General features: G+C 43.0%; 1 protein-coding gene across 6 annotated transcripts in view; it reads right to left on the bottom strand.

The window, feature by feature from the left end:
• MARK1 (microtubule affinity regulating kinase 1) overlaps positions 1-25350 on the bottom strand; it is a 229325-nt gene extending 203975 nt beyond the window's left edge. For 2 of the 6 annotated variants that reach the window (XM_033936869.1, XM_033936872.1), the window contains exon 1: positions 24625-25350. In XM_033936869.1, the coding sequence (XP_033792760.1) occupies positions 24625-24675 (51 nt within the window). In that variant the 5' untranslated portion in view covers positions 24676-25350. Of the gene's footprint in view, positions 1-23829; positions 24093-24624 lie in introns of those variants that run through there. The other 4 variants (XM_033936868.1, XM_033936871.1, XM_033936874.1 and 1 more) reach the window with 4 other exon arrangements.
• Positions 25351-27170: the final 1820 nt, after the last annotated feature.

Raw genomic sequence — 27170 nt, 5'->3', positions numbered from 1 at the left:
TATGTTGTTGTCACTATTGGTATTGGTGAAAAGTGGTGGCCTGCTGTTCTCCAGTTTGTTGTGAGTAGGGAGAGAAGTAACAGTGTGCATAGGAGTTTGGTAGTGGGGGGTGACATGTTGTTGGTTAGCGGCTGGAGAGTGACTGAGAGGTTCAATGCAGGAGCAAAAGAGGAGATTTGTGGAAGAGCTGGAACAGAGGACGGTTGAAAACCGGCCTGTAGCCCTTCTCTGGTTGAGATCCGTGTGGTTTCGGTGATCTGGGGGTGGGGGGGACAGAACTGGGTCACAACACCCAGTTAAAGTTAAAGTTGGGCAGAGGCAGCCAGATAAGTAACCTGCACTGGCAGGAGGCTTTCGACGATCCCTGGTGACTGGAGGAAGCAGGGGCTCTAAGAGAGAGCAGAGTCCTCCTGCTTGAACGGCGTCGGGCGGAGGAAGGAGGGACAAGATGGCAGAAACTTCCTCCTTCCTCTGCCTAGGAAGTCGCTGGGGGGAGAGGCTTTCGGTGGCCCTCAAGGGCTGAAGAAATCCGACGCAAAAGTCTGGCTGAATCGGCGATCCCCGGCGGCTGGAGGAAGCAGGGGCTCTACTACTTGTATCTAACAAGCAAGAAAATTTGACCATAGATATTATGCACCTCTGTAATACCCATATCTAGTCAAAAATCAATATTAATTAAGTTTTTATGTTGTTAAATAAAATTATACCTAATAAGCCTAGGGGCAATGAACTGATGTGCAGTATTTCAGTAAACATCTTTCCTTAGTTCAAAATTAATTTAAAACTTGCATGTAATCAACTTCACTAATTTAACCATCAGCATTGAAGCTGAAACCACACTGAACATACTGTAGAGGGTAGGCAGTAGCCTTTATGATTTGTCTATCTACCACATTTTTCATATAGTAAGATAGTTAACAGAAAAGAAAAGGGCTCAATACCTATTTTGGACTACATGAAAAATTTTGATTGTATAAATATCACAAGTATCATTTAAAGTTATAAAGGAACATTCCAAGTGTATTACCATAATTGTCACATACATTTATTATAGCTGCTCTAGTACATAATAGAATAACATTTTTATTGTATAGATTTATAAAAAGTTTTTATATACTTGAATCACAATGAGATGCACTCTATTTGGGGGCTTTAGAGAGTAATGGTCCTAATTCAATAAAGATGATTTCCACAGGCACAACATAAGATTCACCATGCCAAATATCTCCAGAGAGTGAAACAGAGCAAAACGGATGTAAGATAGATATAATCTCATCACAGGACAGAGACTTCTAGTTTAGTTTAGGAAATGATGTCAAATTTACAAAAAGAGGCTAGTCTATGAGCTGACTGTTTATTAACAAGTCATTACTGAAGGAGCAACTTATTTGCTATTCTATGGTATCTGGTTCATCAACCTAAGGAACTTTAGGTTCTTACCTTGGTAATCTTTCTTGTAAATTCACACTCCATTCCTTAACAAGTGGGTAGCAAATACCAACTCATGAGATCTCTTGTAGGAAGCCTCATTAGCATAATCTTTTGCTCCTCCTCTCTTACTTCTGGACTGCTGTCCAACTTTTAGTGTGACAAAGCAGACAGCCAATCCTATAAAGGACACAGAAGAGAGGGGTATGGGGAAACTCCCTGAGAAACAAGTCTAATCTGCTCACACTAACAGTGTGGAGTCACAGTAGTAAAAACAAACCCTGGAGCAAGAACAAAGTGCATCATATTTGTGGAAGTTACTCTCGAAAAGGGCTGGTCAAAGAATCAGAAGTCCAACTTACCGGTACTTATTGAGGCAGACAATCGGCAAATCAGCAACTCTAGGGCAGGCTTCAGGATTTGAGTGTGGATTTACAAGAAAGAAAATTATCAAGGTAAGAACGTAATCTTTCCTTCTGTACAATCCCACTCAATTCCTGAACAAGTAGGACATAAAGCAGTCCCTCAAATGCACGGTGGTACCGATGAGCCTGCTGCCAGAACTGAAGATCCAAATGCAGAATCCCCCTTGGCCACCACATCTATCCTATAAAACTTCGTAAAGGTATGCAAAGAAGACAAAGTGGCAGCTCTACAAATCTGGAGAAACTGCAGAAGATTCTGACAAGGAAGCAACGCTTCATGTGGAGTGCGCCTTTACCAAAACAGGAGGCCATTTTCTGACACCTATATAGGCAGAGGAAATAGCCATTCGAATCCATTGAAGTTGGCCTGCCGTTACAGGTTACCCCAACCAGCACAAACAGGTAATCCGACAAATGAAAGAGGACATATACCAGTCACCATGGGGAAATGCAACCTGTAGTTTCTGGACAAGGACCGTAAGAGCAATAACTAAGCTTAGGAAGGTTATCAAAATAAGGAAAGTCTTCTGGATGGCTGCAAATGAAGACCTATAGTACCACTGCCCAATATGAAGGCCAGTTCAGATTGAGCTAGAAATCCAAAGAAGCAGAAAACTGGTAGTGCAAAAGAATGTATTGATGTAACCCCACACCTCAGAGTGAGTCCTGCCCTACCTTTACCTCCATTATGTAGTCATTCAAATAGGCCAATACTTCAGGTAGCACATACAAATAGTGAAAGTAAAGGGGAACGCAGCACACTATTAAGGAAGGCAGGCAGACAGAAAGACACAAAAAAAACAGCCAGCAAACAATAGATTCTAAAACTTTTCTTAAAATTTTCTTTTCAGCAACCTTCACCAGATTCAGTTTACAGAACTAAGAACAAATACATCAGATAAATATTATAACATTTTTCCACGTAAGGAAATTCTTCTTCACCCAGAGAGTGGTAGAAAACTGGAACACTCTTCCGGAGTCTGTTATAGGGGAAAACACCCTCCAGGGTTTCAAGACAAAGTTGGACAAGTTCATGCTAAACTGGTGAGACTGGACTCATTTGGAGCACTGGTCTTGATCTAGGGGCCGCCACGTGAGCAGACTGCTGGGCAGGATGGACCACTGGTCTGACCCAGCAGCGGCAATTCTTATGTTCTTATTTTTCTGAACTCTCCTCACTTAAATTATTTTAATGGACTGATCATTTAAGGTCCATTCTCTCACTACAGGTGCGGCAGACCAAGAAAGCACAAAGTGCATGCAAGTATACTCTTTTCCCTTTCCCTCTCTCTCTTCTCCAACTCAGTCCTCTCTGAGTCCAGAATTCTTTCTCACCAGTATTTCTTGGTTCTTCAATTTTTCTTCTTTAACATTGTTCAAATCTTCTTCTGTGTTCTTCTATCAACAATATCTACTCCTTAATCTTTAATAACTTAACAAAATAAAACCTATCTCACTTGGATGATCAAGAAGCAAAAAGGGTGCTCAGGGAGTCTAACGTTATAGCGGAGAAACTGAATGAATTCTCTGCTTCGGTCTTTATGGAAGAAGATATAAGAGATCTACCTGAACCATTAATGGTTTCAAAGGGTGATGATGCGGAGAATCTGAAAAATCTTGGTGAAACTGTAAGATATACTAAGTCAAACTGACAAGATAAAAAGTAATAAATCACCTGGACCAGATGGTATACATCCCAGGGTACTAAAATAAGTCAAACATGAAATTGCTGACCTGCTGTAAGTGATCTGTAACCTATTGCTAAAATCATCTGTAGTATCTGAAGACTGGAGGGTGGCAAATGTTACTCCGATTTTTAAAACGGGTTTGAGGGGAGATCCTGGAAATTGATGAGGAGATCCCGGGGGTTGATCCAATGTTTGAGGGGAGATCCCAGGAAATTGATGAGAATGACTTCATTGCCGGGCAAAATAGTGGAAACAATTATAAAAAATAAAACTGTGGAACCCATATACAAACATGACTTAATGGGCCAGAGTCAGCATGGGTTCATTTGAGGGAGATCTTGCCTCACCAATTTGCTTGACTTCTTTAAAGGTGTGGAAAAAGTGAGCCAGTTGATGCAGTGTGTCTAGATTTTTAGAAAGCTTTTAACAAAGCTCCTCATGAGAGGCTCCTGAGAAAATTAAAGAGTCATAGGATAGGAGGCAATGTTCAGTTGTGGATTAGGACTTGGTTATCAGATAGAAAACAGGGGATAGAGTTAAATGACCATTTTTCTCAATGGAGGAGAGAAAATAGTGCCGCAGGGATCTATACTGGGACTAGTATATTTATTTATAAATGACCTGGAAATTGGAATGAGTGAGGTGATTACATTTGCACTAAACTGTTCAAAGTTGTTAAAATGCATGCAAATTGTGAAAAATTGCAGGCAGACCTAAGGAAATTGGAAGTCTGGGAGTCCAAACAGCAGATGAAATTGAATGTGGACAAATGCAAAGTGATGCACATTGGGAAGAATAACCCAAATCATAGCTACCAGATGCTAGGGTCCACCTTGGAGGACAGCACCCAAGAAAAAAGATCTGGGTGTCACTGTAAATAATATGCTGAAACTTTCCACCCAATGTGCAATGGCAGCCAAAAACACATACAAGATGCTAGGAATTATTAAAAAAAGGGATAGTTAACAAGACAGAAAGTTAAAATGCCTCTGTATAGCTTCATGATGCAACCTCACCTGCAGTATTGCGTTCAGTTCTGGTTGCCTTATCTCACAAAAGATATTGTGGAACTAGAAAAGGTTCAAAGAAGAGCAACCAAGATGATAAAGGAGATGGAGAGAAACTAGAAACATAGAAAATGACAGCAGAAAAGGGCTATAGCCCACCAAGTCTGCCCATTTCAAGTATCCACCCCCCTAAATTCACTCCCTTAGCGATCCCACGTGAATATCCCATTTTCTCTTAAAATATGTCACGCTGCTGGCCTCAATCACCTGCAGTGGGAGTTTGTTCCAATGATCCACTACTCTTTCAGTGAAGAAGTACTTTCTGGAGTCGCTATGAAACTTCCCTCCCCTAATTTTCAGCGGATGCCCTCTGGTGGTCGAGGGTCCCATGAGACAGAAGATATCATCTTCCGACTCGATACGTCTCGTGATGTACTTAAACGTTTCAATCATATCTCCCCTCTCTCTTCGTTCCTCCAGTGAGTACAGCCGCAATTTTTTCAGTCTTTCCTCATACGTAAAATCCTTGAGCCCCAAGACCATCCTGGTGGCCATTCGCTGAACCGACTCGATCCTCAGCATGTCCTTCCGGTAGTGTGGTCTCCAGAATTGAACGCAATACTCCAAATGAGGCCTCACCATGGATCTGTATAACGGCATCATAACTTCAGGTCTCCTGCTGACAAAACCTCTACGGATACAACCCATCATTTGTCTTGCCCTGGAGGAAGCCTTCTCCACTTGATTGGCGGCCTTCATGTCATCACTAATGATCACCCCTAGATCACGTTCCGCCGTGGTCCTGACCAAAGGTCTCACCATTTAGTACATAAGTTCTGCACGGGTTTCTCTTACCCAGGTGCATTATTTTACACTTTTTAGCATTGAAGCCCAGCTGCCAAGTTGCTGACCATCGTTCCAGTAGTAGTAGGTCCTGCGTCATATTATCAGGTAAAATGCTTTTACTTACTATGTTGCAAAGTTTGGTGTCATCGGCGAACAGTGATACCCTTCCACTAAGACCTTGCGTCATATCTCTTATGAATAAGTTGAATAGAATCGGGCCCAAGACCGAGCCCTGTGGCACTCCACTGATCACTTCTGAAGTTTTGGATGGGGTACCGTTTACCACCACCCTCTGAAGTCTACCGCTCAGCCAATCCTCAACCCATGTAGTTAGAGTGTCCCCTAATCCTATCGATTTCAGTTTGTTCAATAACCTTCTATGTGGGACGCTATCAAATGCTTTACTGAAGTCCAAATATACCACGTCCAGTGACTCTCCGGCATCCAGTTGTCTATTAACCCAGTCAAAAAAGCTAATCAGATTAGATTGGCAGGATCTACCCTGGGTGAAACCGTGTTGGTGGGGATCACGTAGGTTTTCTTCATCTAGGATTGTGTCAAGATTCCGTTTGATCATTGTTTCCATGAGCTTACACACTATAGATGTGAGACTCACTGGTCTGTAGTTTGCTGTCTCTGTCCTGCAGCCCTTTTTGTGGAGTGGGATTACGTTGGCGGTTTTCCAGTCCAAGGGGACTCTTCCTGTGCGTAGGGAAAGATTGAAAAGCACAGATAATGGTTCCGCCAGGACTGCACTTAGCTCCCTGAGCACCCTGGGGTGTAGGTTATCCGGTCCCATGGCTTTGTTTACTTTGAGTCTTGATAGACGCTACTGGGCGTAAACTCGAAATCTTGAAACGGGTCTTTCTGGCTGTCTCCCATCTGAAGCTGTGGACCAGTTCCCGGCGCTTCACAGGTGAAGACTGAACAGAAGTATTCATTTAGTAGTTCTGCCTTGTCAGAATCTGATTCTGCAAAGTTACCGTCCGATTGCTATCCCATCTTTATTTCTTTTCCTGTCACTAATATAGCTAAAGAAGGATTTGTCCCCTTTCTTAATGTTCCGTGCTAGATCTTCCTCCATTCGGAGTTTGGCCTCCCTGACTACTTTTTTGACAGCTTTAGATCTGTCCAGATAGTCTTCTTTCGCCTCCTGTTTTCCTAAATGTTTGTAGGTGATAAATGCTTCTTTTTTCTTTTTAACTAAGTCAGAAATTTCTGTACTGAACCATTGGGGTCTTTTGCTTCTCTTGCATTTACTTACTGTTTTTATGTAGCGGTTTGTTGCTTCATGTAGGGTGGACTTCAGATTCAACCACATATCCTCCACATTGTCAGATTTTGCTTGTTTATGTAGCTCCTGATGGACAAAATCTCCCATGCGGTCGAAGTCTGTGCCTCTAAAGTTGAAAACCCTCACCCTCGTTGCTGTGTTTGATTTAGAGAAGCCTTTCTTGAGGTTGAGCCATACCATATTATGGTCGCTGGAGGCCAGTGTATCACCAACTGAGACTTCCGAGACGCTATCTCCGTTGGTGAGTACTAGGTCTAGTATCGCCTGGTCCCTAGTGGCTCTAATACCATTTGCTTGAGACGTGCACCCTTTATGGAGGTTAAAATTCTTTTGCTGCCACATGTAGTCGCGGAGAGTGTGTTCCAATCTGCATCGGGCATGTTGAAGTCCCCTAATATCACTGTGTCCCCGCGTAGAGTGATGTTCTCTATGTCCTCGATTAATTCCATGTCTTTGTCTTCTTGTTGCCTGGGAGATCTGTATATCACGCCCAGGTATAGGCATTTTTCATTCCCTCTGGCCAGGTTCACCCAGAGGGATTCCCCGGTGTATCTAACATCTGTGATTCTAGTAGTTTTGATGTTTTCCTTAGTGTAGAGTGCTACACCTCCTCCCAACTTACCCTCTCTGTCGCAACGAAGTAGGTTGTAGCCTGATATAACCATATCCCACCCATTTGAGTCTGTGAACCAGGTTTCGGATATTGCTATCACGTCTAGGTCGGCATTTATTATTTCAGTCTCCAATTCTAGAATTTTATTGCCCAAGCTGTGTGCATTAACATACATAGCCCTCCATATCTGTGAAGAGATTCCCTTTTGAGTTATTGTGGCTCCTAAATTATCATTGATAATTTTCCCTAAATTATCATGGATAGCATGGGTACCTACTTTAGAATCAGAGATTAGGGCTCTTCAGCTTGGAAAAGTGATGGCTAAGGGGAGATATGATTGAAGTCTACAAAATCCTGAGTGTCATAGAACCTGTACAAGTGGATCGATTTTTTTTTTTTTTTTACTCCATCAAAATTACAAAGGCTAGAAGACACTCAAAGTTACAGGGAAATACTTTTATAACCAATAGGAGGAAATATTTTTTTCACTCATAGAATAGTTAAGCTCTGGAATGCATTGCCAGAGGTTGTGGTAAGAGCAGTTAATGTAGCTGGTTTTAAGAAAGGTTTGGACAGTTTTCCTAGAGGAAAAGTCCAGAGTCTGTTATTGAGACATGGAGGAAACCACTGCTTATCCTGGATCAGTAGCATGGAATGTTGCTACTATTTGTTTTTTTGCCAGGTATTAGGTAACCTGGATGGGCTACTGGGTTAGATGGCCCATTAGTCTGACCCAGTAAAGCTATTCTTATGTTCTCACTTAAAAATCACAATTTCCTTGGAGGAAGGGCCAAGATGGCGGCAGCAAGGTGTCAACGAGTTTAACGTTTGACTCCAGGAACGTCTCTTATCTTCTCTGCTTTTCAGTTATGCCGCATTCTAAATGCAAGGGTAGTGTCCATTCCATACCCTCAGTGATGAGGACATCTACCTCTGCTCAGCTTTCTATCTTTGATTTTGCCACCGCCACTGCTACTCCCCATGGAGTAGCTGGAGGATTGTCTGAGTTGTCTCCCGCTGGAAGACTGGTTGGAGACTCGGAGCTGGAGGTTTTCCTCTCTCCTCCAGAGGCTGTTCTGCCACCGTATCCTGCCTCATTCGCAGTCCAGTCAGGGGAGCTCTGCGCAGAAATTGTTGCAGGGGAGACCCCGATTCAAGGGGCTGGTTTCGCAAGAGTTCAATCAGAGCAGGGAGCTGGCTTGGAAGCTGTCTCTGAAACAATAAGACAGGTGATAATAACTCTTGAGAGTATTTGGGAGGTTCTTGAGAGGCTGAATTCTTCGGTTGCCAGATCTTCCCAGGAAGTCACCAATCTTGTTAGTACTGTCAATGGTTTGGGGAAATCCCTGAACACCACTAAAGAATAATTTTTATCTGAAACTAAAAAGGTAAAAGACAATGTGGCAGATATCCAGGCTTTAACTAATGGCCTGGTTAAAGAAAGAAGTATACTAAACAGGAAAATTGAACAACTAGAAAATTATAATCGTAGATTAACTATTCATCTTTTGAATTTTCCAAAGGTTTTGGGTGTGGCACCTATAGAATGAAGTACTAAAAATTTCCCTTGATCATATACCGCCATTAAATCGCTTATTATTATTTGCAAACTAAGAAAGTAATAGGTGCTACACTAGAAGTAGAGGAATTGCATCTAAAAATGGATGATCCATTAAATGTTACTGACTAGTTAGAAACCACACTGTCTGAAGCTACAGAGAGGGCTACTTATTAATATCTTTTTTTTTTTTTTTTTTTAACAAGATGTTAACACTGTCATGAGACTGTATTTCCATAACTTTCAAAGTTTGTTTCATGGGAAAAAAGTTTGGATATTCCCTGATGTCACAAGAATTACACAGGAGCGAAGAAAGCTGTTTCTAGTTATGAGAACTGAGACATTAACTCTTGGAGCAACATTTCTTCTGGCATATCCACGCAAATATTTGATAAAGTATCTGGGAGTGAAATATATCTTTTTTACACCAGAACAGTTATGATCCTTTCTGGATTTGAAGAAACTGGCAGCTGGGAAGGTTTAGCAAATGTTGAACAGCACTTAGGTTAAGGGGAATTTGCTGTTAAGCTTATTCCTTAATGGAATTTTCTATATTTGAGTTTCTCTTCATTCTATTATACCATCCTCTCAAACAGTTTGTGGTCTAAGAAAGATGAAAGTTTTTTTTTGTTTGCTATGCTGTTTTTCTTGAACAAGAGAATTCTTGTAAAGTATGTTAAAACGGTAATAAATATAAAATAAAATAAAAAAAACTTCACAATTCCCTAATTAAAAGAATGGATAATTAAAATCCCTTCTAAAACCCAGCCACAAAAATTATTCCTCTTTCACATGCTCACTTGTCAAGATATATAACTTCTAAAATAAAATAAAACACCATCACTTTAGAAATGGAATGAGAACAATATTTTTTCCTTAGCTATTCAAATCAGAGCTGACAGCAATAGTGGAGCAAGTGCTTCAATACTGCACTGCCTCCTCTTAATTTTTCAGATTTATTTATTCATTCAATTTTACCGTTCTCCCAGGAGGAGCTTAGAATGGTTTACATGAGTTTATTCAGGTACTAAAGCATTCTTCCCTGTCTGTCCTGGTGGGCTTACAATCTATCTAATGTGCCTTGGGGGGGATTAAGTGACTTGCCCAGTGTCACAAGGAGCAGCATAGGTTTGAACCCACAACCTCAGGGTGCTGAGGCAGTAGATTTAACCACTCCGCCACACTCTCTGGTTTCAACCAGACTCACAAAAAAAATAAAGCAACACAAACATTTAAACCAGGCTTACCAGACTATTCAAACATTACCTTTTGAATTAAGTTTCTCACAAAAGGCTTTTCTTTTTTAAAAAAAAACAACAAAAAAACCCCCCCAGGTTTTTTTAAACATCTGTCAAAGGATTCAGTGATAGAACACCAACTTAAGTTTTAAAAATTGTTTTACTCCTAATGATGGCAATAAAAAATGTCACAGGTAATAAACCTCAACTTCAGAGTTTGTTTCTCTGATTAATATGAGGGGCCACTGAGAAGTTCTCAGTCCAACCAAGAAGAGAATGATGTAGAGCAGGGGTGCCCAATAGGTTGATCGCGATCGACCGGTAGCTCCCAAAGGCAAAGTGAGTCGATCATCCAGGACTCACTTTGCCTTGGCGATCTATCGGGCCGATCAATCTTCCTCTCCCCAATGTCAATTCTGCCGTCGGAGAGGAAGTTCGGGCCAGCCAATCGCTGCCTGGCTGGGCGGAACTTCCTCTCCGATGGCAGAATTGACGTCGGGGAGAGGAAGATTGATTGGCCCGAAGCAGAGAGAGCATGGGGCGGCATCAGCTTTGGGGCCTGTTATACATTGGTGGCGTTTGGATCCTGTTCCCCGATGGCAGCGGTAGTGGCAAGTGGCAGTGGCTTGGGGAAGGGCAGGGAGAAAGAAAGAAAGGAGGCAGGCAAGGAAACAGAAGGAAAGAAGAGAAACAGAAAAAAAGAAAGGGGGCATGAAGAGAGAAAGAAAGAAAAGTCAGGGAGAGAGGAAGAAAAAGTTGGGGGAGGGAATGAGGTTTGGAGGAGAGGAAGCATACAGGCTGAAAGAAAGATTGGATGTACAGTCAGAAGAAGAAAGTGCAACCAGAGACTCATGAAATCACCAGACAAGGTAGGAAAAATGATTTTATTTTAAATTTAGTGATCAAAATGTGTCTGAATTTATATCTGCTGTCTATATTTTACAATATGGTTCCCTTTTACTAAACTGCAATAGTGGTTTTTAGCGCAGGGAGCCTATGAGCGTCGAGAGCAGCGCTGGACATTCAGCGCAGCTCCCTGCGCTAAAAACTGCTATTGTGGTTTAGTAAAAAGGGAGGGGGGTATTTTGTCTATTTTTGTATGGTTGTTACTGAGATGACAGTGCATAGAGTCATCTGCTTTGACCTCTTTGAAAATAATTAACAATTCTATGCGTACAGTGTGCGTTGTGTTTTTTAAAATTTTATTGTTGGTAGATCATTTTGACTTGGTCATTTTAAAAGTAGCTCGCGAGTCAAAAAAGTGTGGGCACCCCTGATGTAGAGTCTTGAAACTTACAAGTCATTCCACACTTTTCTTAACACTTTCTGTTTCATTTCATATCATTGAAACAAAAAGTGTCAAGAAAAGTGTGGAATAACTTGTAAGTTTCACAGCTCCACATCATTCTCTTCTAGAGAGCTGCACAGGTACAAGGATGACAGGAATCCCACAGAACCTACGGGGTCCCCACCACCAGGGTCACGGGAATCCTGTGGGGATGGAGGTACCTCGAGGGGCTCAAATGCCTTAGTAGTGCGCCTCCTTTTCCTGCTCCCCCCCCCCCACTGAACTAGACCCTCCACAAAGCAGTGTGCAGAGCTCCCAGCACACTGCTCGCAGCCAGCCCGGAAGCCTTCCCGCCAATGTCAGAGGGAAGGCTGCCAGGTCAGCCAATTGCAGGGAAGAAATGCTGTACAAAAGAGGGAAAGGGGAAAAAAGATAGATTGATCCAGGATAGAAGGGAGTGAGGATGCTGTACAATGGGAGGGAGGGAAGAAAGAAATGCTGGACCATGTTAGGAGGAACTGCTTGAAGAATTTGCAGAAAACAGGAAAGCAGAACTAACTTGATGCAAAAATAAAACTCCAGACAACAAAGGTAAATAAAGGAATTTATTGACTGAAATATGTTAGCTTTGGGAAATGTATATAGCAGATGTCTTTCTATTGTGTTCAAAAGAAAAGGAAATGCATTTCTTGTTTTATTTCTCTAGTGCTGACGTACTTGCTGACCCTTGCTGTAGCTCAGGGGTGTCCAAAAGGTCGATTACGATCAACCAGTAGATCACAAAGGCAATGCGAGTCGATTGCAGACTTGCCTTGCCTTTGCATTCTGTTCTCCCTGCTTCCCCGATGCCAGGCCAGACGCATACAAGCGCCAGGCCCACAGCCTCCCCTCCCCCCCATGTCAATTCTGACGTCGGAGAGGAAGTTCTGGGCCAGCCAATTGATGCCTGGCTGGCCCGGAACTTCCTCTCCGACATCAGAATTGACGTTGGGGCAGAAGGCTTGTTGTGGGCATGGCGCTTGTACGTGCCTGGCATCAGGGAAGCAGGGAGAAATCATCAGCGGTGGCTTGGGGGGGCAGGGACAGAAAGGCAGAAAGAAAGGGGAGGGGGCAGGGAGAGAGGAAGAAAAAGTTGGACTCATGGAGGGACAGAGGGAGATGTTGGTTAAGGAATGGAATGAGGTCTGGAGGAGAGGAAGCATGCAGGAGACAGAAAGAAGGGAAGAAATATTGGATGCACAGTCAGAAGGAAGTGCAACCAGAGACTCACGAAATCACCAGATAGCAAAGGTAGGAAAAATTATTTTATTTTAAATTTAGTGATCAAAATGTGTCCGAATTTATATCTGCTGTCTAAATTTTGCATTATGGCCCCCTTTTTTAGCGTAGAGAGCCTATGAGCGTCGGGATCAGCGCAGCTCCCTGTGCTAAAAAAACGCTATCGCGGTTTAGTAAAAGGGGGGGTATATTTGACTATTTTTGTATAGTTGTTACTCCGAGGTGACATTACATATTTTAAAGTCATCTGCCTTTACCTCTGAAAAAATCCCGAATATAAATGATAATTAACATTTTCTCTGCGTACAGTGTGCTTTGTGGGTTTTTTTTAATTTTATTGTTGGTAGATAATTTTGATTTGGTCATTTTAAAGTAGCTCGCAAACCCAAAAAGTGTGGGCACCCCTGCTGTAGCTGGTGGGAATCCTCAAGCACTACTTGCTGAAGACCTCCTCCAACGGCGACCAAAACTTCCCTCCACCTAGCATAGCAGTCACTGGCAATATACCTGACCAACTGAAGTGCCAGCATCTGTGATTCAGGGACACTGCTACTGGCTGCCAAGTTGGCAATAGGAATCCCCGGCCACCTTCAAAGGAAGTCCTCCGCTGACACAGCTTGAGGGTCCTCATCAGCTGGAGTATTTATATTTTATATTTACATTAGAGGCTCTGGTAGAAACCAGTTTACAAGTATGTATTCTTCCCAATTAATAAAATGTTTTTGCTTATTTGTAAATGGGTCTCTACCAGAGCCTTTAATTCAGTAGCATAATTAAAATGAAATAACTACTTTTGAAGTTTATGGGGTCGGAAAGGAATTGATTCCAGCGGGGATGGGCGAACACAGGTTTGATTCCAGCGGGGACAGGATTGATTTCTATCCCCGTGCAACTCTCTATTTATTTATTTAGATTTCTAACCCATTCTTCCAGGAGCTCAGAACGGGTTACAATTGACATTCACAATAAAATTACAGGACAAAGTTTACAGGCAGTTGTAGAGAGACAGGTGGGAAGATGCAGGAGGGGGGAGCATGGGAGAGAGGGGGAGGGTAGAGAGAGAGGGAGCGGGAGTTAAGGAAGGGGAGCAAGGAGGAGGCAGTCTTTTGGGTTGTTCAATTGAAGAGATGAGTCTTCAGCATTTTCCGGAAGGTCATCAGTGAGTCTTGTGATCTATACTCTTCTTGGTTGGGCTGAGAACTTTTCAGCAGCCCCTCGTAATTTGAACAGAGCAGACTTAACTCTCTTTACCAATTGTACAGTTAAGGCAGGACAAAAATATTTAAAAATTCAAGTTGTAAATCAGTTACCAATTACATTCACCCTCACTCACACAAACTTGAAGCCAAAATTCTGAGGGCTTCACAAAATTAGCTAATACAGTCAGTGCTCACACTGACAACAACCCAAACCCGTCAAAGATTATTCTTTTAAAATTCACTAAAGATTCTGCCACACAAGGCACATCCCTTTCAAATCAAGAAAACCAACCAACCTATCTCAGCAGTTTAGAACACTCCTGGAGACTTCCAAACTCCTTGCATAGCTCATGCTGCAAAATGCAACAGATGTCCCTGACTAAACTACACCTCATGTACCCTCTAATCCAAAAATCCCACAAAGATTTTTTTAAAAAACGTTGTTCCTACCTTGACAGGACCTTCCTTCTATCTTTTCTTTTTTCTTCTTCTTCTTCCCTGGCTTCCAATGGTTCCCACCACCTTCTGCTGCATGGCTCTGCCCACAAGCCTGCAGCTTCATGCTCCCAGCGCTCTTCTTTGGTGCACATTTGCCCTTGAAAATTTCATGTGCCCTAAAAATCCTGGCCCTTAAGTCTTCAGGGAGCTCTCCAGAGCTTCCCCATGCTAGCCAGCAATGTCCCATGATGTCCCCTGGCTCCCAGGTCTGGAAAAAAAAAACCTTTTCTTCGGTCCCAACAAGGCCTGGTTGGTTCCCGATGCCTCCCATTTAAGCATATGCACAATGACATCATCGGACATGCGTGGAGGCTGCCAAACTCTTGGAGTCTTTTCCTCACCATAGTGAGCATTAACGCAACCGTGGCTTCTTCTCTGCCTAGTGCTTCTCCTGGGCCTCCATAGCTAATGATGTGGCCTGCCACTGCAGCAGCCTGGCTTCCCGATAGCCCCGACATGACCCCACATGCCCCACAGCCCAACACGGTTTGCTCCTTGGCAGCCCCGACTCAGCTCGGATCCGTGACAACCCTGCTGAGCCCGCACCAGCTCAGGGTCCATACGCAGGCCAGCCAGATACCTCTTTTTTTCACTTTAAAAACTTTAACCCCTCAGGGGTAACATTTAAGTAGGGCTGAATATAGATTACAAGTTTTAATTGCTCAATTAATCACGATTAAAATTTTTAACCACAGGATTAATCACATAATAAACCATCCCTTCCATTTCCTCCAGTACAGAACAAAATATAAAGACAGTGAATGTAAATTCTCAAAAGTGGCATCATTTAATCACTAAACTGAAAATAAAATCATTTTTCTTACTTTTGTAGTCTGGTGATTTTTTTAATTTTTTTAATCAAAATTAATTTTGCTCCCAGTCTTTGGTTCTATTTTTCTCTGTCTGTGCTCTGAGCCCTATTTCTGGGTCTCATGGCCATTTTCTTTTTCTTCTCTCCTCCTCTCTCTTACCACCTTCATTTACGAGCAGAAATATATTAATTAATCACTTGACAATCTTATTTGTAATCCTCCAAATATATAAATACAAAAGAATCCCATCCCTCCCATCCATATATTAATAATTAACAATTATCAATTATTGTCATTCATATTCCCACCCCCCCTTTATCTTAACCAATACTGAGGTATTTAAGATGTCTGATCATTAGAATAAATAATCAATGGCCCCCAAATCTTTTTAAACTTATTATAATTACCTTGTTGCATAGCAAGCACCCTTTCCATTTTATAAATATGAATATGGCAACTGTTAATAATGTTAATTATATTTTAATGCATTAATCATGTTAAATGTGCAGCCCTGATATTTAGAAAATATTTTTATAAAGCCTTTTCTGCATGTAAAACTTATTTTTTTTTTTTTTTTTTAATTATTTTATTTATAACATTTTACAATATTACCAAGCATATACATCTTGTACAGAAAAGTGAGATCAAACTACATATTAAACTTAAATTCCAAACTTAATATTGCTACAAGGAAATACCAAACTAGCTGTTCTCACACTAGTCCTCAATATTATTGAATCCATTATTAAGAGCAGAACTTATATACTTCAAATTAATTAAGCAAGAAAAATCCTTGTCTAACTGAAGTGTAAAACTTATTTTATACATGGAAAAGAGCTTAAGGAAATTTCACAAATGCAAAGGCACATAAGAAGTATGTACTTTTATGTGATCTGTGCATAGGCATTCCCCAGGGGCAGATTTGTGATGTACACACATTATATAAAATATACGTACAGGTATACATGCAGATGTAAATGTGGAGCCTAGTTCTGCAAGCCTATTTCATAAAACTACCTATGTTATCTTTATAAATAGATGCCTTTTTGGATTCCTCAACATAGGCACAGTTATATAATCGGATCCTTAAATCAAAACGATCACACTATCAAACTAAAACAAAGTGTGGCATAATGGACAATTACAGTTTCCAAGAAGCCTCAAGCTGAGAACCAGGAAAGCAGAGCTCAAATCCCACTTGTCTCAAACACTCCTTGTGACATGGGTAAGTCACTTCACCCTCCAGTACCTTATTTTAAATCCTCTGGAACAGAAAAATACCTACTGTAATTCTGTCCAGGGTGGATAAAAACAGGGCTGTGGAGTTGGAGTCTGAGACAATTTTGGGCACCTGGAGTCGGAGTCGTAGGTATCAGAAAATGAGGAGTCAGAGTCGAAGGATTTATCTACCAACTCCACAGCCCTGGATAAAAATCAATGATTTTTTTCTAAATCAAGAAAATTGGATTTTTGTTTTAAATAAAATGTATTTTTGAGGAAAACTTTATATAAAGATAGTTTTCTATTTTAAGATACACTATGGTCCAAAAGTTATTCATCATGAAATAAAAATTAGGTTTTTTAAAAAAAATTTTGTAGCATAAGGCTGTATATTTGTGCAATCTTTACATTTTTTAAGTCTTGATGGGTGGAATAATGTCCACAATAATCCTGTTGTATGTGCTTGTATAACAACAGAAGGGAATATCTTTCTTGCAAAAACAACTTGACACCTCAGGAAATGTACATATAACAGAATACTTACAGGAAATACCTACAAAAGCTAGAATAAAATGTGAACAAAAGTTCATATCTCTAGTACACAGTTTAGTCACAGACAAGGCTACAAATGTGTCCCGCCTCGCATCATTGAAGTGGGCCGTCCTAGTAAAAGCCCCGAGGCTGCCCAATGAAACTGCATGCAAACTACTGCTAGTGGCAGCTGTGTGCCTAATTTAAAATGGTATAGTGAGCTGCCGCTAGGCTAGAAAAGAGAGGGGTACTGCTGAAGAGGGGAGGGAGAAGGTGTACTGCTAGACATGGGGAGAGGGAGAGGTTCTGCTGGACATGGGGGAGGGAAATGGAAGGGAGGAGAGTTACTGCTGGACAGAGGGGGAGAGAAGGGAAGAGAGTTACTGCTGACCAGGGGGGAGGAGGGAAGAGAGAAGGGGTACTGCTGGACAGGGGGGAGGTAAAAGGAAGGGAGAAAAGGTGCTGTTGGACCTGGCAGAAAGGGAAGGAAAGGTGCTACATACTGGAGGGGAGGGTGTGATGGTACATGGGGAGAGAGCATGTTAGATTGGAGGTTGGAAGGAGGGATGCCACTCAAGGGAAGAGGCAAGGACAGAGAGAGAAAGCATGCAAGAGGCAGAAAGTGTTGGACTCATGGAGAGGGCAAGATGAATGGGGAGGACTGAAAGGAGGGAAGGAGAAATGTTACACTGGGGGAGAGGGCAGAGAGTGAAAAGTTGGATTCAAGGAGGAAGGGAGAGAGAGAGATGTTGGTTGGGGAAGGAAGGAGGACCAGAGGAGAAGCATGCAGGAGGAAGAGTGAAAAAAAATGTTGGACTGGTGGAAAGGAGGAAGAAATGTTGGACTGGGAGGGGGGCCAGAAAGGAGGAAGTGAAATTGATTGCAGGGAGCAAAAAGGAGGAAGGGAAAGAAAAATGTTACACAAGGAGGGAAGGAGAGAAATGTCAGACAATGGAAATAGGGAGGGAAGGAGAAGGAGATAGGAAGGGAAGACACGGAAAAGTAGATTTTGAGAAGAAAGCAGAAAAATTGAATGATGTTAATGCCAAAGATGGATGCAAGGCAGAAAGTGAAGACAGAGAGAAAAACAGTCAATGGATAAGAAGGCCCTGGAAACATAGCTAAAAGCACAGAAAAATAAAGTCACCAAACAACAAAGGTAGGGAAAATGATTTTATTTTCAATATAGTGATTGAAATGTGTCAGTTTTGAGAAAGGAAAGATGTTAAACTTTAACTTTGAGGGCTGCAGAAAAAATAGTTAATGTCTTATTAAAGAAATGACAATTTTGCATGAGGTAAAACTTTTATAAATCTTTCCTTTAACAGTTAAAGGAAAAATTTATAAACTATAATGAGTTTTACCTCATGCAAAGTTGTCATTTTTTAATGACCTTTGGTTGGGAGCACTTGAGACCCCTGTTATTCTCAATATTATCTATGACAGTATATGTAAATTTGTGCGACAACGCTTATATATAAGAGGGTAGTGTGTTACACGATATTATTTAAGAGGCTAATTTTTTAAAATAAGACATTAACTATTTTTCCTGTGGCCCGCCAAGTACCTACAAATCCAAAATGTGGCCCTGCAAAGGATTTGAGTTTGAGACCACTGGATTAGATGGAACTCTGTAGTGGACCGATTTGAGCAGCAAAAATGAGTCTATAGAAAATTAGGGGTGTCAAACTCAATCACATTAAGGGGCAGAAATCTAAAACACAGGCTAAGTCGCAGGCCAGACTCTGCCCATCTCTGCCCCAGACCCCACCCCATAATCGTACTAATTGTAACACCATTTTTTCCATTCATTTTTCATATATATACACAATATAATCTTATTAACAACACATAATGGTTAACCACAAAATTAAACTACACAAAGCACACTGTACGTACGCTTCTCAACATTCATTCCTACCAGAACACAGATAATCCCTATGCAAATATGGGACCACAAACTAAAAGTACTAATATATATATAAACGAAACCCTAAGATTCAAGACTCTACATGCAGTACAACCCCAGAAAAATAGAAACAAATGCATTTCTTCATGAACAGAGCAAAATATAGACAACAGATGTAAATTCTCAAAATTGGCACAATTCAATCACTAAATTGAAAATAAAATCATTCCCCCTACCTTTGTTGTCTGGTGATTTTGGTTTTCAAACCTTATTTTCCTAGTCTCTGACTGCACTTCCTTCTGTCTGTCTATGCTCTTAACTATGTAGCCGGGACCACCTTATCCATTTGCTATTTTTCTCTCCTTCACTTTCTGCCATACATCCAACTTTACACAGAACATCCAAAGTGCAAATACATCCATCTTTAGCATTAACTTTTTAACATTCAACTTTCTTCCATTTTTCTGCTTTCTTCTCAAAACCTATCTACTTTTCCATGTTTTCCCTTCCCATCTATCCATGTGTACCATCTGCTCCCTCTTTCTTCTCCCCTATTCCCATCCCTCCATAAGAAGCATTTCTTCTTATCTCTTCCCTGCTGCATCCATTGCTATGCACCATCTCCTCCCTCTGTCTCCCCTTCCCCTCCATCCCTGTGCATCATCTCATCCCTCTCCCATGGTCAGACAACTCTATCTTCCCCCTCATATAGTCTGGCATCTCTCTCTCCTTCCCTCCCTCTTCCTAAAGTCTAACATCTCTCTCCTTCTCTCCTTTCTGCGGTCTGGCATCTCTCTCTCCCCTCCTTCCCTTCCACTCCATGGTCTGGCATAGTAACATAGTAGATGACGGCAGATAAAGACCCGAATGGTCCATCCAGTCTGCCCAACCTGATTCAATTTAAATTTTTTAATTTTTTCTTCTTAGCTATTTCTGGGCAAGAATCCAAAGCTTTACCCGGTACTGTGCTTGGGTTCCAACTGCCGAAATCTCTGTTAAGACAGCCCATCTACACCCTTCCAGCCATTAAAGCCCTCCCCAGCCCATCCTTCACCAAACGGCCATATACAGACACAGACCGTGCAAGTCTGCCCAGTACTGGCCTTAGTTCAATATTTTATAATATTTTCTGATTCTAAATCCTCTGTGTTCATCCCACGCTTCTTTGAACTCGGTCACAGTTTTACTCTCCACCACCTCTTTCGGGAGCGCATTCCAGGCATCCACTACCCTCTCCGTAAAGTAGAATTTCCTAACATTGCCCCTGAATCTACCACCCCTCAACCTCAAATTATGTTCTCTGGTTTTACCATTTTCCTTTCTCTGGAAAAGATTTTGTTCTACGTTAATACCCTTCAAGTATTTGAACATCTGAATCATATCTCCCCTGTCTCTCCTTTCCTCTAGGGTATACATATTCAGGGCTTCCAGTCTCTCCTCATACATCTTCTGGCACAAGCCTCCTATCATTTTCGTCGCCCTCCTCTGGACCGCCTCAAGTCTTCTTACGACCTTCGCCAGATACGGTCTCCAAAACTGAACACAATACTCCAAGTGGGGCCTTACCAATGACCTGTACAGGGGCATCAACACCTTCTTCCTTCTTCTGACTACGCATCTCTCTCTCTCTCCTTCCAATTCCAGTGGTCTGACATTTCTTTCTTCCCCATGCATCTCTCTACCTCACTCCTCTCCCACCACCATGTCCAATAATTCTCTCTCCCTCCCTTTCACTGCCCAACAATTCTTTTTCTTCATCTCCTCATGTGCACCATCTCTCTCTCTCCTCAGACACCCAATTCTCCCTTTCTATTCCCTCCCTTACCTCAGCATCTCTTTACCTCACTCTCTCCCTCCTTCTATTGTATGGCTCTCTCCTTCCCTTCATTCTATGTCCCAAATTCATGCCCCTTCCCTTCCTTTTATCATTGGCCTGAAGTTTGTGCTCCCTCTTTCTTGAGTCCCAACACACTCTCTTCATTCTGTGCCTCCCTCCATCTTACGTTTTCATTGCTGATCCCGGATGTTTTATCTTCTGGCCAGCTCCTTCCTCCTCACTGCCTCAGTGTGCACAAAGCTGCAGGTGGTGGCTCCTATGCACTTTCTGCGCCTGAACCGGAAGCCTTCTCCCTGACGTCACATCAGAGCAAATGCTTCCAGATGAGGCATGGGACACGCGAGGAGCCGCTGCCCTCAGCTTTGTGCACACTGCAGAAATGAGGAGGGAGCCGGCCAGAAGATAAAACACCCTGGGGTGGCAATGAAAATGCCGCATTGCACTGCCGCATAAAACGGCCAGGTAAGCTGGATTCGGCCCGCTGGCCTTGTGCTTGACATCTGTGAATTAAATTGTCTTTCTGACTACTAATTTAGATCAAATCCACCCTGGTTGTGTCATAACTCATCTTCAAATGATATCTGAAATGTAACCAAATCCAAAATCAAAATTCATATACCTAATAAAACATGATCTTTCTGAGGCATCAGAATATATAGGATCCTTTTTATCAAGCCACGGTAGAGGTTTTAACCACAGGTCAGCAAGATAAATGCTCTGATGCTCATTCAATTCCTATGAGTGTCAGAGCATTTTCCTCGCCAGCCCGCAGTAAAAAGCTCTACCGCAGTTTGATAAAAGAGGGCCACAGTGATGACTTTATGTACTATTTTCAAAAGTACTGTATAATACAATTTAAAATCATCTGACACAACGCATTACTACTGTAGAATGATAGTTTTTAATGCAAGGACATCTCACAGTAACATCTAGTAAACAAAAAAAAAATGAACTTTTACCTTTTTTTAAGTGTCAAATTGGCTAAACAATCCAGCATATTTTACTGTTCCTTAATGTCTGCTAAATTAAGTCACTCGCTCACAGCTACCTGGGTTCTCTTTTCTCATCCACTTTAGTGATCTCTTCTGGAGCAACTTTTCATGTAGGATGTCAGTTTAAAGCTTGTTTGGGCTGGGAGTAACACAGAAACATGATGGCAGATAAATGCCAAATGTCATCCAGTCTGCCCATCTGGGAAGTAATGGCTGTTTTGAAGGCCTATATGAAATGAGCTAGCGATCTTGGCCTAGTTCCCAGTAGTCATTTTGTGGAGCCTCTTTGATATTAGCTATCTAATTAATTTTTAATTTTGTTATGACTTATCTTTTATTTGACCTTACTAATTTTTTTTACATCATATATTGTAATTTGGCCATTATATAATTTAAGCTGTTATTTAAATTATTGATTATTGCTTTAGGTTATTTTTCCATGTTGTACCTTTCATTGGATCTTACACAACATAAAGAGGCAGTTCCAAAACAAAAGGTGGTGGTGATGATGATGGTTGTGGTGGTAGTAGTAAATTGCCCACTTTAGTTAAAAAAAAGTTTCCAAACAGAAAAACAGAGACCACCTCATAAGAGGTATTCCAGGGAGAACAAACACTGCCAGAGCAAAACAGGTAAATCCGCACCATTATTGCTTGCACAGGGACATAAAGACTTAGAGCTAGATTCACTAAGGCCACGGATCAGATCAGATCCGTGAGCAATCCAATCCAATCCAATCCAATCCGATCCATGGCCAGGGGCTGATTCATGAGGGCGATCGTAATCATGCCCCCAACCGACCTTACAGATCGCTCTCCAGCGATCCCGACGCATGCGCAGACCATCTTCTTTGCCTATAGATGGTCTGCACATGTACTGGCTCGCCACAAGCGAGGTCAAAACAGAAGGGGGGGCTGGAACAGAACACGCTGCAGGGGGGGATGGGAAACGCACCAACAAAGGTTGCCAGTTACTCACAAGTTTTCTGCCCCGACTCTCCTGCTCTCTGCCGCCATTCCCCATAGTGCAGCCCCGCTTTAAACCCGCGGATTAAAACCATGGGCTCGCACTGCAGGGGAAGGGCGGCAGAGAGCAGGCGACTCGGGGCAGAAAACTTAACAGAGGCAGTTATAGGAAAAAAAAGTTGGCTGGCTTTTTTTGGCATTCTTTTAAAGGCAGGGCAGCAGAGAGCAGGGTTTTTGCACAAGGCAGAATCGGGGTGGCAGAGCAGGTTACTGCAGGGCATCTCCACCGCTCCTAAGCAAGGAGGGGAAGAGCTGGATTCCAAAGAAGCATCCAACAAGGGAGACAGGCTCTGGGGAGAGGCAGGGTTTCAGGGGGGCAGAGAGCAGGAAAGAACAGTCAGGGCAGAGAGCAGGGTGGCAGAGACCAGGGTAGTTGGAAAGGGTCTGAGCAACTGGACCTCAGCAGTCGCTTATTTTTTGATTGGCCAGCCCAGTCGGTGTCCCTCATTTTTTTTTTTTAGTGAATCCTATATTTGCATGTCGTTCCCCCTCATTTGCATGCACGGATCGGGCACGGATCTGGAGTAAGGTTAGTGAATCGGGTCGGGGTCACTAAGTGGTCGGGACACGATCAGTATCCTTAGTGAATCTAGCCCTTAAGCTTTCAATCCAGTAATTGCCACATTACAACATCTCTTGAAAATATATACTTTTGCTGTGAGATTCTGATTATCTTTGCACATTATAACATCTCAACAGCATGCAACACATGCTTATTCTGATTGTCTACAGAGTCTATCAGAAATAAGGAAGGTTAGGCCATGCTGATTTCTATATTCGTTTCTGATGTCAATAATTGCACCAAATGCTTTCATTTCATACAGAGTAAGGTTTCACTTACAAGGTGAAAGGAAAGGAGCATCAGATTGCAGGCGACTACTGAGTCACCCCAAACTGACCAATTATTACTGTTAAACATCTGTTTAGTGAAGCAAATCTCAGAAAAAAAAAGTGTTTAAGAAAATCAAGTCAGGAAACAGTTTAAACTTTAAAAAGAAAACCTATGCTCTACTCCAGATGTTCAATCATCGGAATGCGTACAAGTGACATGTCATGCATTACATGCCATAGCACTCTGCAAGGACATATTTATTCTAAAACCCCATTGAGAAAAATGCAGCCCCTTAACTGGCCAAACTTACGGTTTCCTTAGCAATGATTTTCTAATGTGAGACTCCGGCACCCTCACCACAAAGACACACGCACACAAAAGCAAGGCTGATTTTTCAGGCTATTCGAAGTTCGCCCACCTCTACGTGCAAGAGCTTCGGTTAATCAACACCTGGCGGTTCCCCTAAAAACCAGATCTCGAGGACCAGAGCTGTCAGCCACGGTCTCCAGCAGTGCGGCGCCAGGGTAAGTGGCTGGATCCCTCCCCCACACCTGCTGCACCCACGCCGCCCGTCAAACGGTCAGAGTACCGCAACGAAGCGGGCCTGCTGCTGGGCGCTCTGCGGGCGGAGCGCGGCCTGGCGGGCCGGCAGCTCATTACCGGCGCAACCGCCCCCCCCCTTCCCCGTTATCAGCGCCGCAACGTTTTTACTCTGGGCCCGCGCTCGCTCGCCCTCCCCTCCCCCCACTTCAGCGCTAGAAAACAAACAAGCGACAACTCAGCGTAAAATCCAGCACCTCCCCCCCCCCCCGAATAACGCAAACTTTCATTCAGAATCGGTTCTCTCGCATGCCCTCCTCCTCACCCCATAATGGCCGAGGCCTCGCTGGTATTTTGCCTGCCCACCCCAGAACTCCGCGCCCCCCCCCCCAAAAAAAAAAACATATATATATCAATATACAGTATATATATAATTTCAATGTCATTTCCAGTGGATACATAGCTCCTACCACCTCTCTATTGCGGCTGCAGCCTCTCCCCGTTTATAAAATAAAGTAAGCCTCCCCCTCCCTCCCGACTAAATGGGTGACTCTCCCCTACTCACATTTTCTGTGTCGCGCTCGTTCACGGTTGGCAATGGCGTTCTGGTCGACATCTTGTGCGCGCGAGTGAGAGAGGAGGTTGGGGGGAGAGGAGCCGGAGGGGGGCCCTAGACCGCCGGGCGGTGCAACAAGCTCTTCGGCAGGAGGGGGGGGGAGAAAGGCAAAAGCGGAGGGGGGGAGGGAAGAGATTAACAGTGTAGCTCGTCGCTTCTTCTACTTCATGTTCTTTTGGGTTAGGGAGGGGGGGGGGAGGAAAAAAAAACCCTTCCTCTCCCCCTCCACGCCAAGATGCCCTCCTCAAATCGGCCGCATCTCAGCCGCCAGGGCCGCCTCAGGTAAAATCTCTCCCCCCCCCCCCCTCCCGACCCCCCGCTCAGGGCTTTCGTGCAGATTTATGTCCCTCGCTCGGTGACTGCGGATCGCTTCCTTCTCCGGGGCCAGGTGAGCTCTTTAAGACTGCAGTTGCGCCGGTCCCAGCCGTGCCCGCACTTGCACACCGGGCAGCTGCCGGCTTCTGCAAGGACGGCCGGGAACTTGACAGCGGCACTCTCCTTCCTTCCTTCCGTCAGTCCTGCTGCCCTCCTCCGCTCAGGAAGAGAAGCAACTACTTCCAGTCTCCTGCAGGAAGCGGCGCCAGACATGCATGCTCTCCTCCAGCCATTCATTCATTCTTCCCTAGGAGTTCTGCTGTGGATGGCTCAAACAGTAAGAGACGGTTTTGTTGCTGCAATAATACTGACAAGCTGTTGTCACAGAGATATGGAGCGGGCTGAAGCTGCAACCACTGGTTTAAGATCCTCCTAGATAACGGATGGCACGTTCCGATTAGCTGCCTGACCCTTCAGATCTCTATTATACTGATGTCCATTTCCAGAATCGATGTGTGAGCCTCGTACTTAAGAAAGATGTTTGTTAGTCCCATTGACTTGGGGCAGTGAGTGATATGTACCATATATTTGGATTAGTTGTACAAATACATTTTCTGATGGGTGAGAATAGTTTTTTTAAAAGCCTTATAGCAGGTAAATTTGTACATTTATAAATGATCCTGCTCAGCCCTATTTATTATTTCTAAACTGCTACTAGGCATATTCAGCACAGTGCTATACAAACACACAAAAGAGATCCCCAATTTCATAGAGGTTACAATTTAGTCAAGACATGCATAGTAGTAGTACTGTAATTGAAAGGGGGAGATTTTTGTCTGGATTTGAACATAGCCCAGTGGTTGCCCAACCTGCTCTGCTCCCCTCCCCTCCTCAGCCTCAGGTTTTCAGGGTATCCAGTAGTGCTGTCCAATTCAGGAAAAAAAAATTCAATTTGATTCAGCCTATTAAATCAATTTTTCGATTTGATTTTCCTGCCCAAGTGGGAGTTTTTTTTAAAAACATCCTGGTGGGTTTATGTTATAACCTCTTCACCCCCCTTTTTTTTACTTTTTATTTATTGAAACTTTGATATAACAAACAAGCAAAATACACTTGCATAAGAATTAGGAAATTTAAACCTAAAGTCACAATGACTATACAGGTAGATATATATATGTAAGGAAATAAATTATTTAGTCCACAAATTCCTCTTTACCCCTTTTATAGCCTCTTCACCCCATTTGCTCTCTCCTACCCACACTGGTGCTATGGTGTAAACAAAATAAACAACCAAAAAAGACTTTTCCTCTCTCTGTTAAATCCTAGCTCACGTTTGTGGTCTAACCCAGCTCTGGCAGGATACACGTTTCAAATCTGACATATTGTAATCACAAAATAAAAAATGAAATTATTTTTTCTACTTTTGTTGTCTAGTCATTATTCAAATCATTTTAGTCTTAGGCTCTGGTTGTCTTCTGATAACTTGCTTGCCAGGGTCTCCTGCCCATTTGTCATTTTCTTCTTTCTCCGTGCTAACCATCCATCTTCTATCTTTGTCCACCCCTTCCATTTCCCTTCACTCCCACGGAGGTCTGGCATCTTTCCTTTTTTTGTCTCCATCCCTAGATCCACCTTTTCTCAACTATACTTTCATCCTTCATCTCTCTCTCCTTCCCCACCACCCCAGGGTCCAGCATCTCTTCTTTTCTCTTCCCAACTACCCTCTATCCAGTCTCTCTATCCCCCCTCCACCCCATCCACTGTGTCCACCTTCTCTCTCTTTCTGTTCCTTCCCTCCCTAAATCCCATTTTCCACCATCTCTCTCTCCTCTGTTTTTAGACCCATTATTTCTTCCCTCCAAAGTCCAGCATATGCACGTCTCTTTGAACCCCCTTTCTCTCCCTCCCTCCGTGTACTTATATAACCAGGGCCCCCTCCCCCAAAGGCCTGTCCCCTGCTGAAGGCCTGCCTATCCCTCCTGAAGGCCTGTACCCCACCCCTGAAGGCCTGCAATACCCCCCTGAAGGCCTGTACCCCACCTCTGAATACCTGCACTCCCCCCCCCTCCGAAGGCCTGCACTACACTATGAAGGCTTGTCTGTCCCGGCCCCATCCCCCGGAAGCCCTGCATGTTCCCCCCTGACCTCCTGCACATCCATTTACCTAATGCCAGCAGCGG

Source organism: Geotrypetes seraphini, chromosome 3 (assembly GCF_902459505.1).
Source record: "Geotrypetes seraphini chromosome 3, aGeoSer1.1, whole genome shotgun sequence".
Lineage (NCBI taxonomy): Eukaryota > Metazoa > Chordata > Amphibia > Gymnophiona > Dermophiidae > Geotrypetes > Geotrypetes seraphini.
Note: the sequence above shows the minus strand (reverse complement) of the source record. Positions and strands in the feature narration are given on the sequence as shown.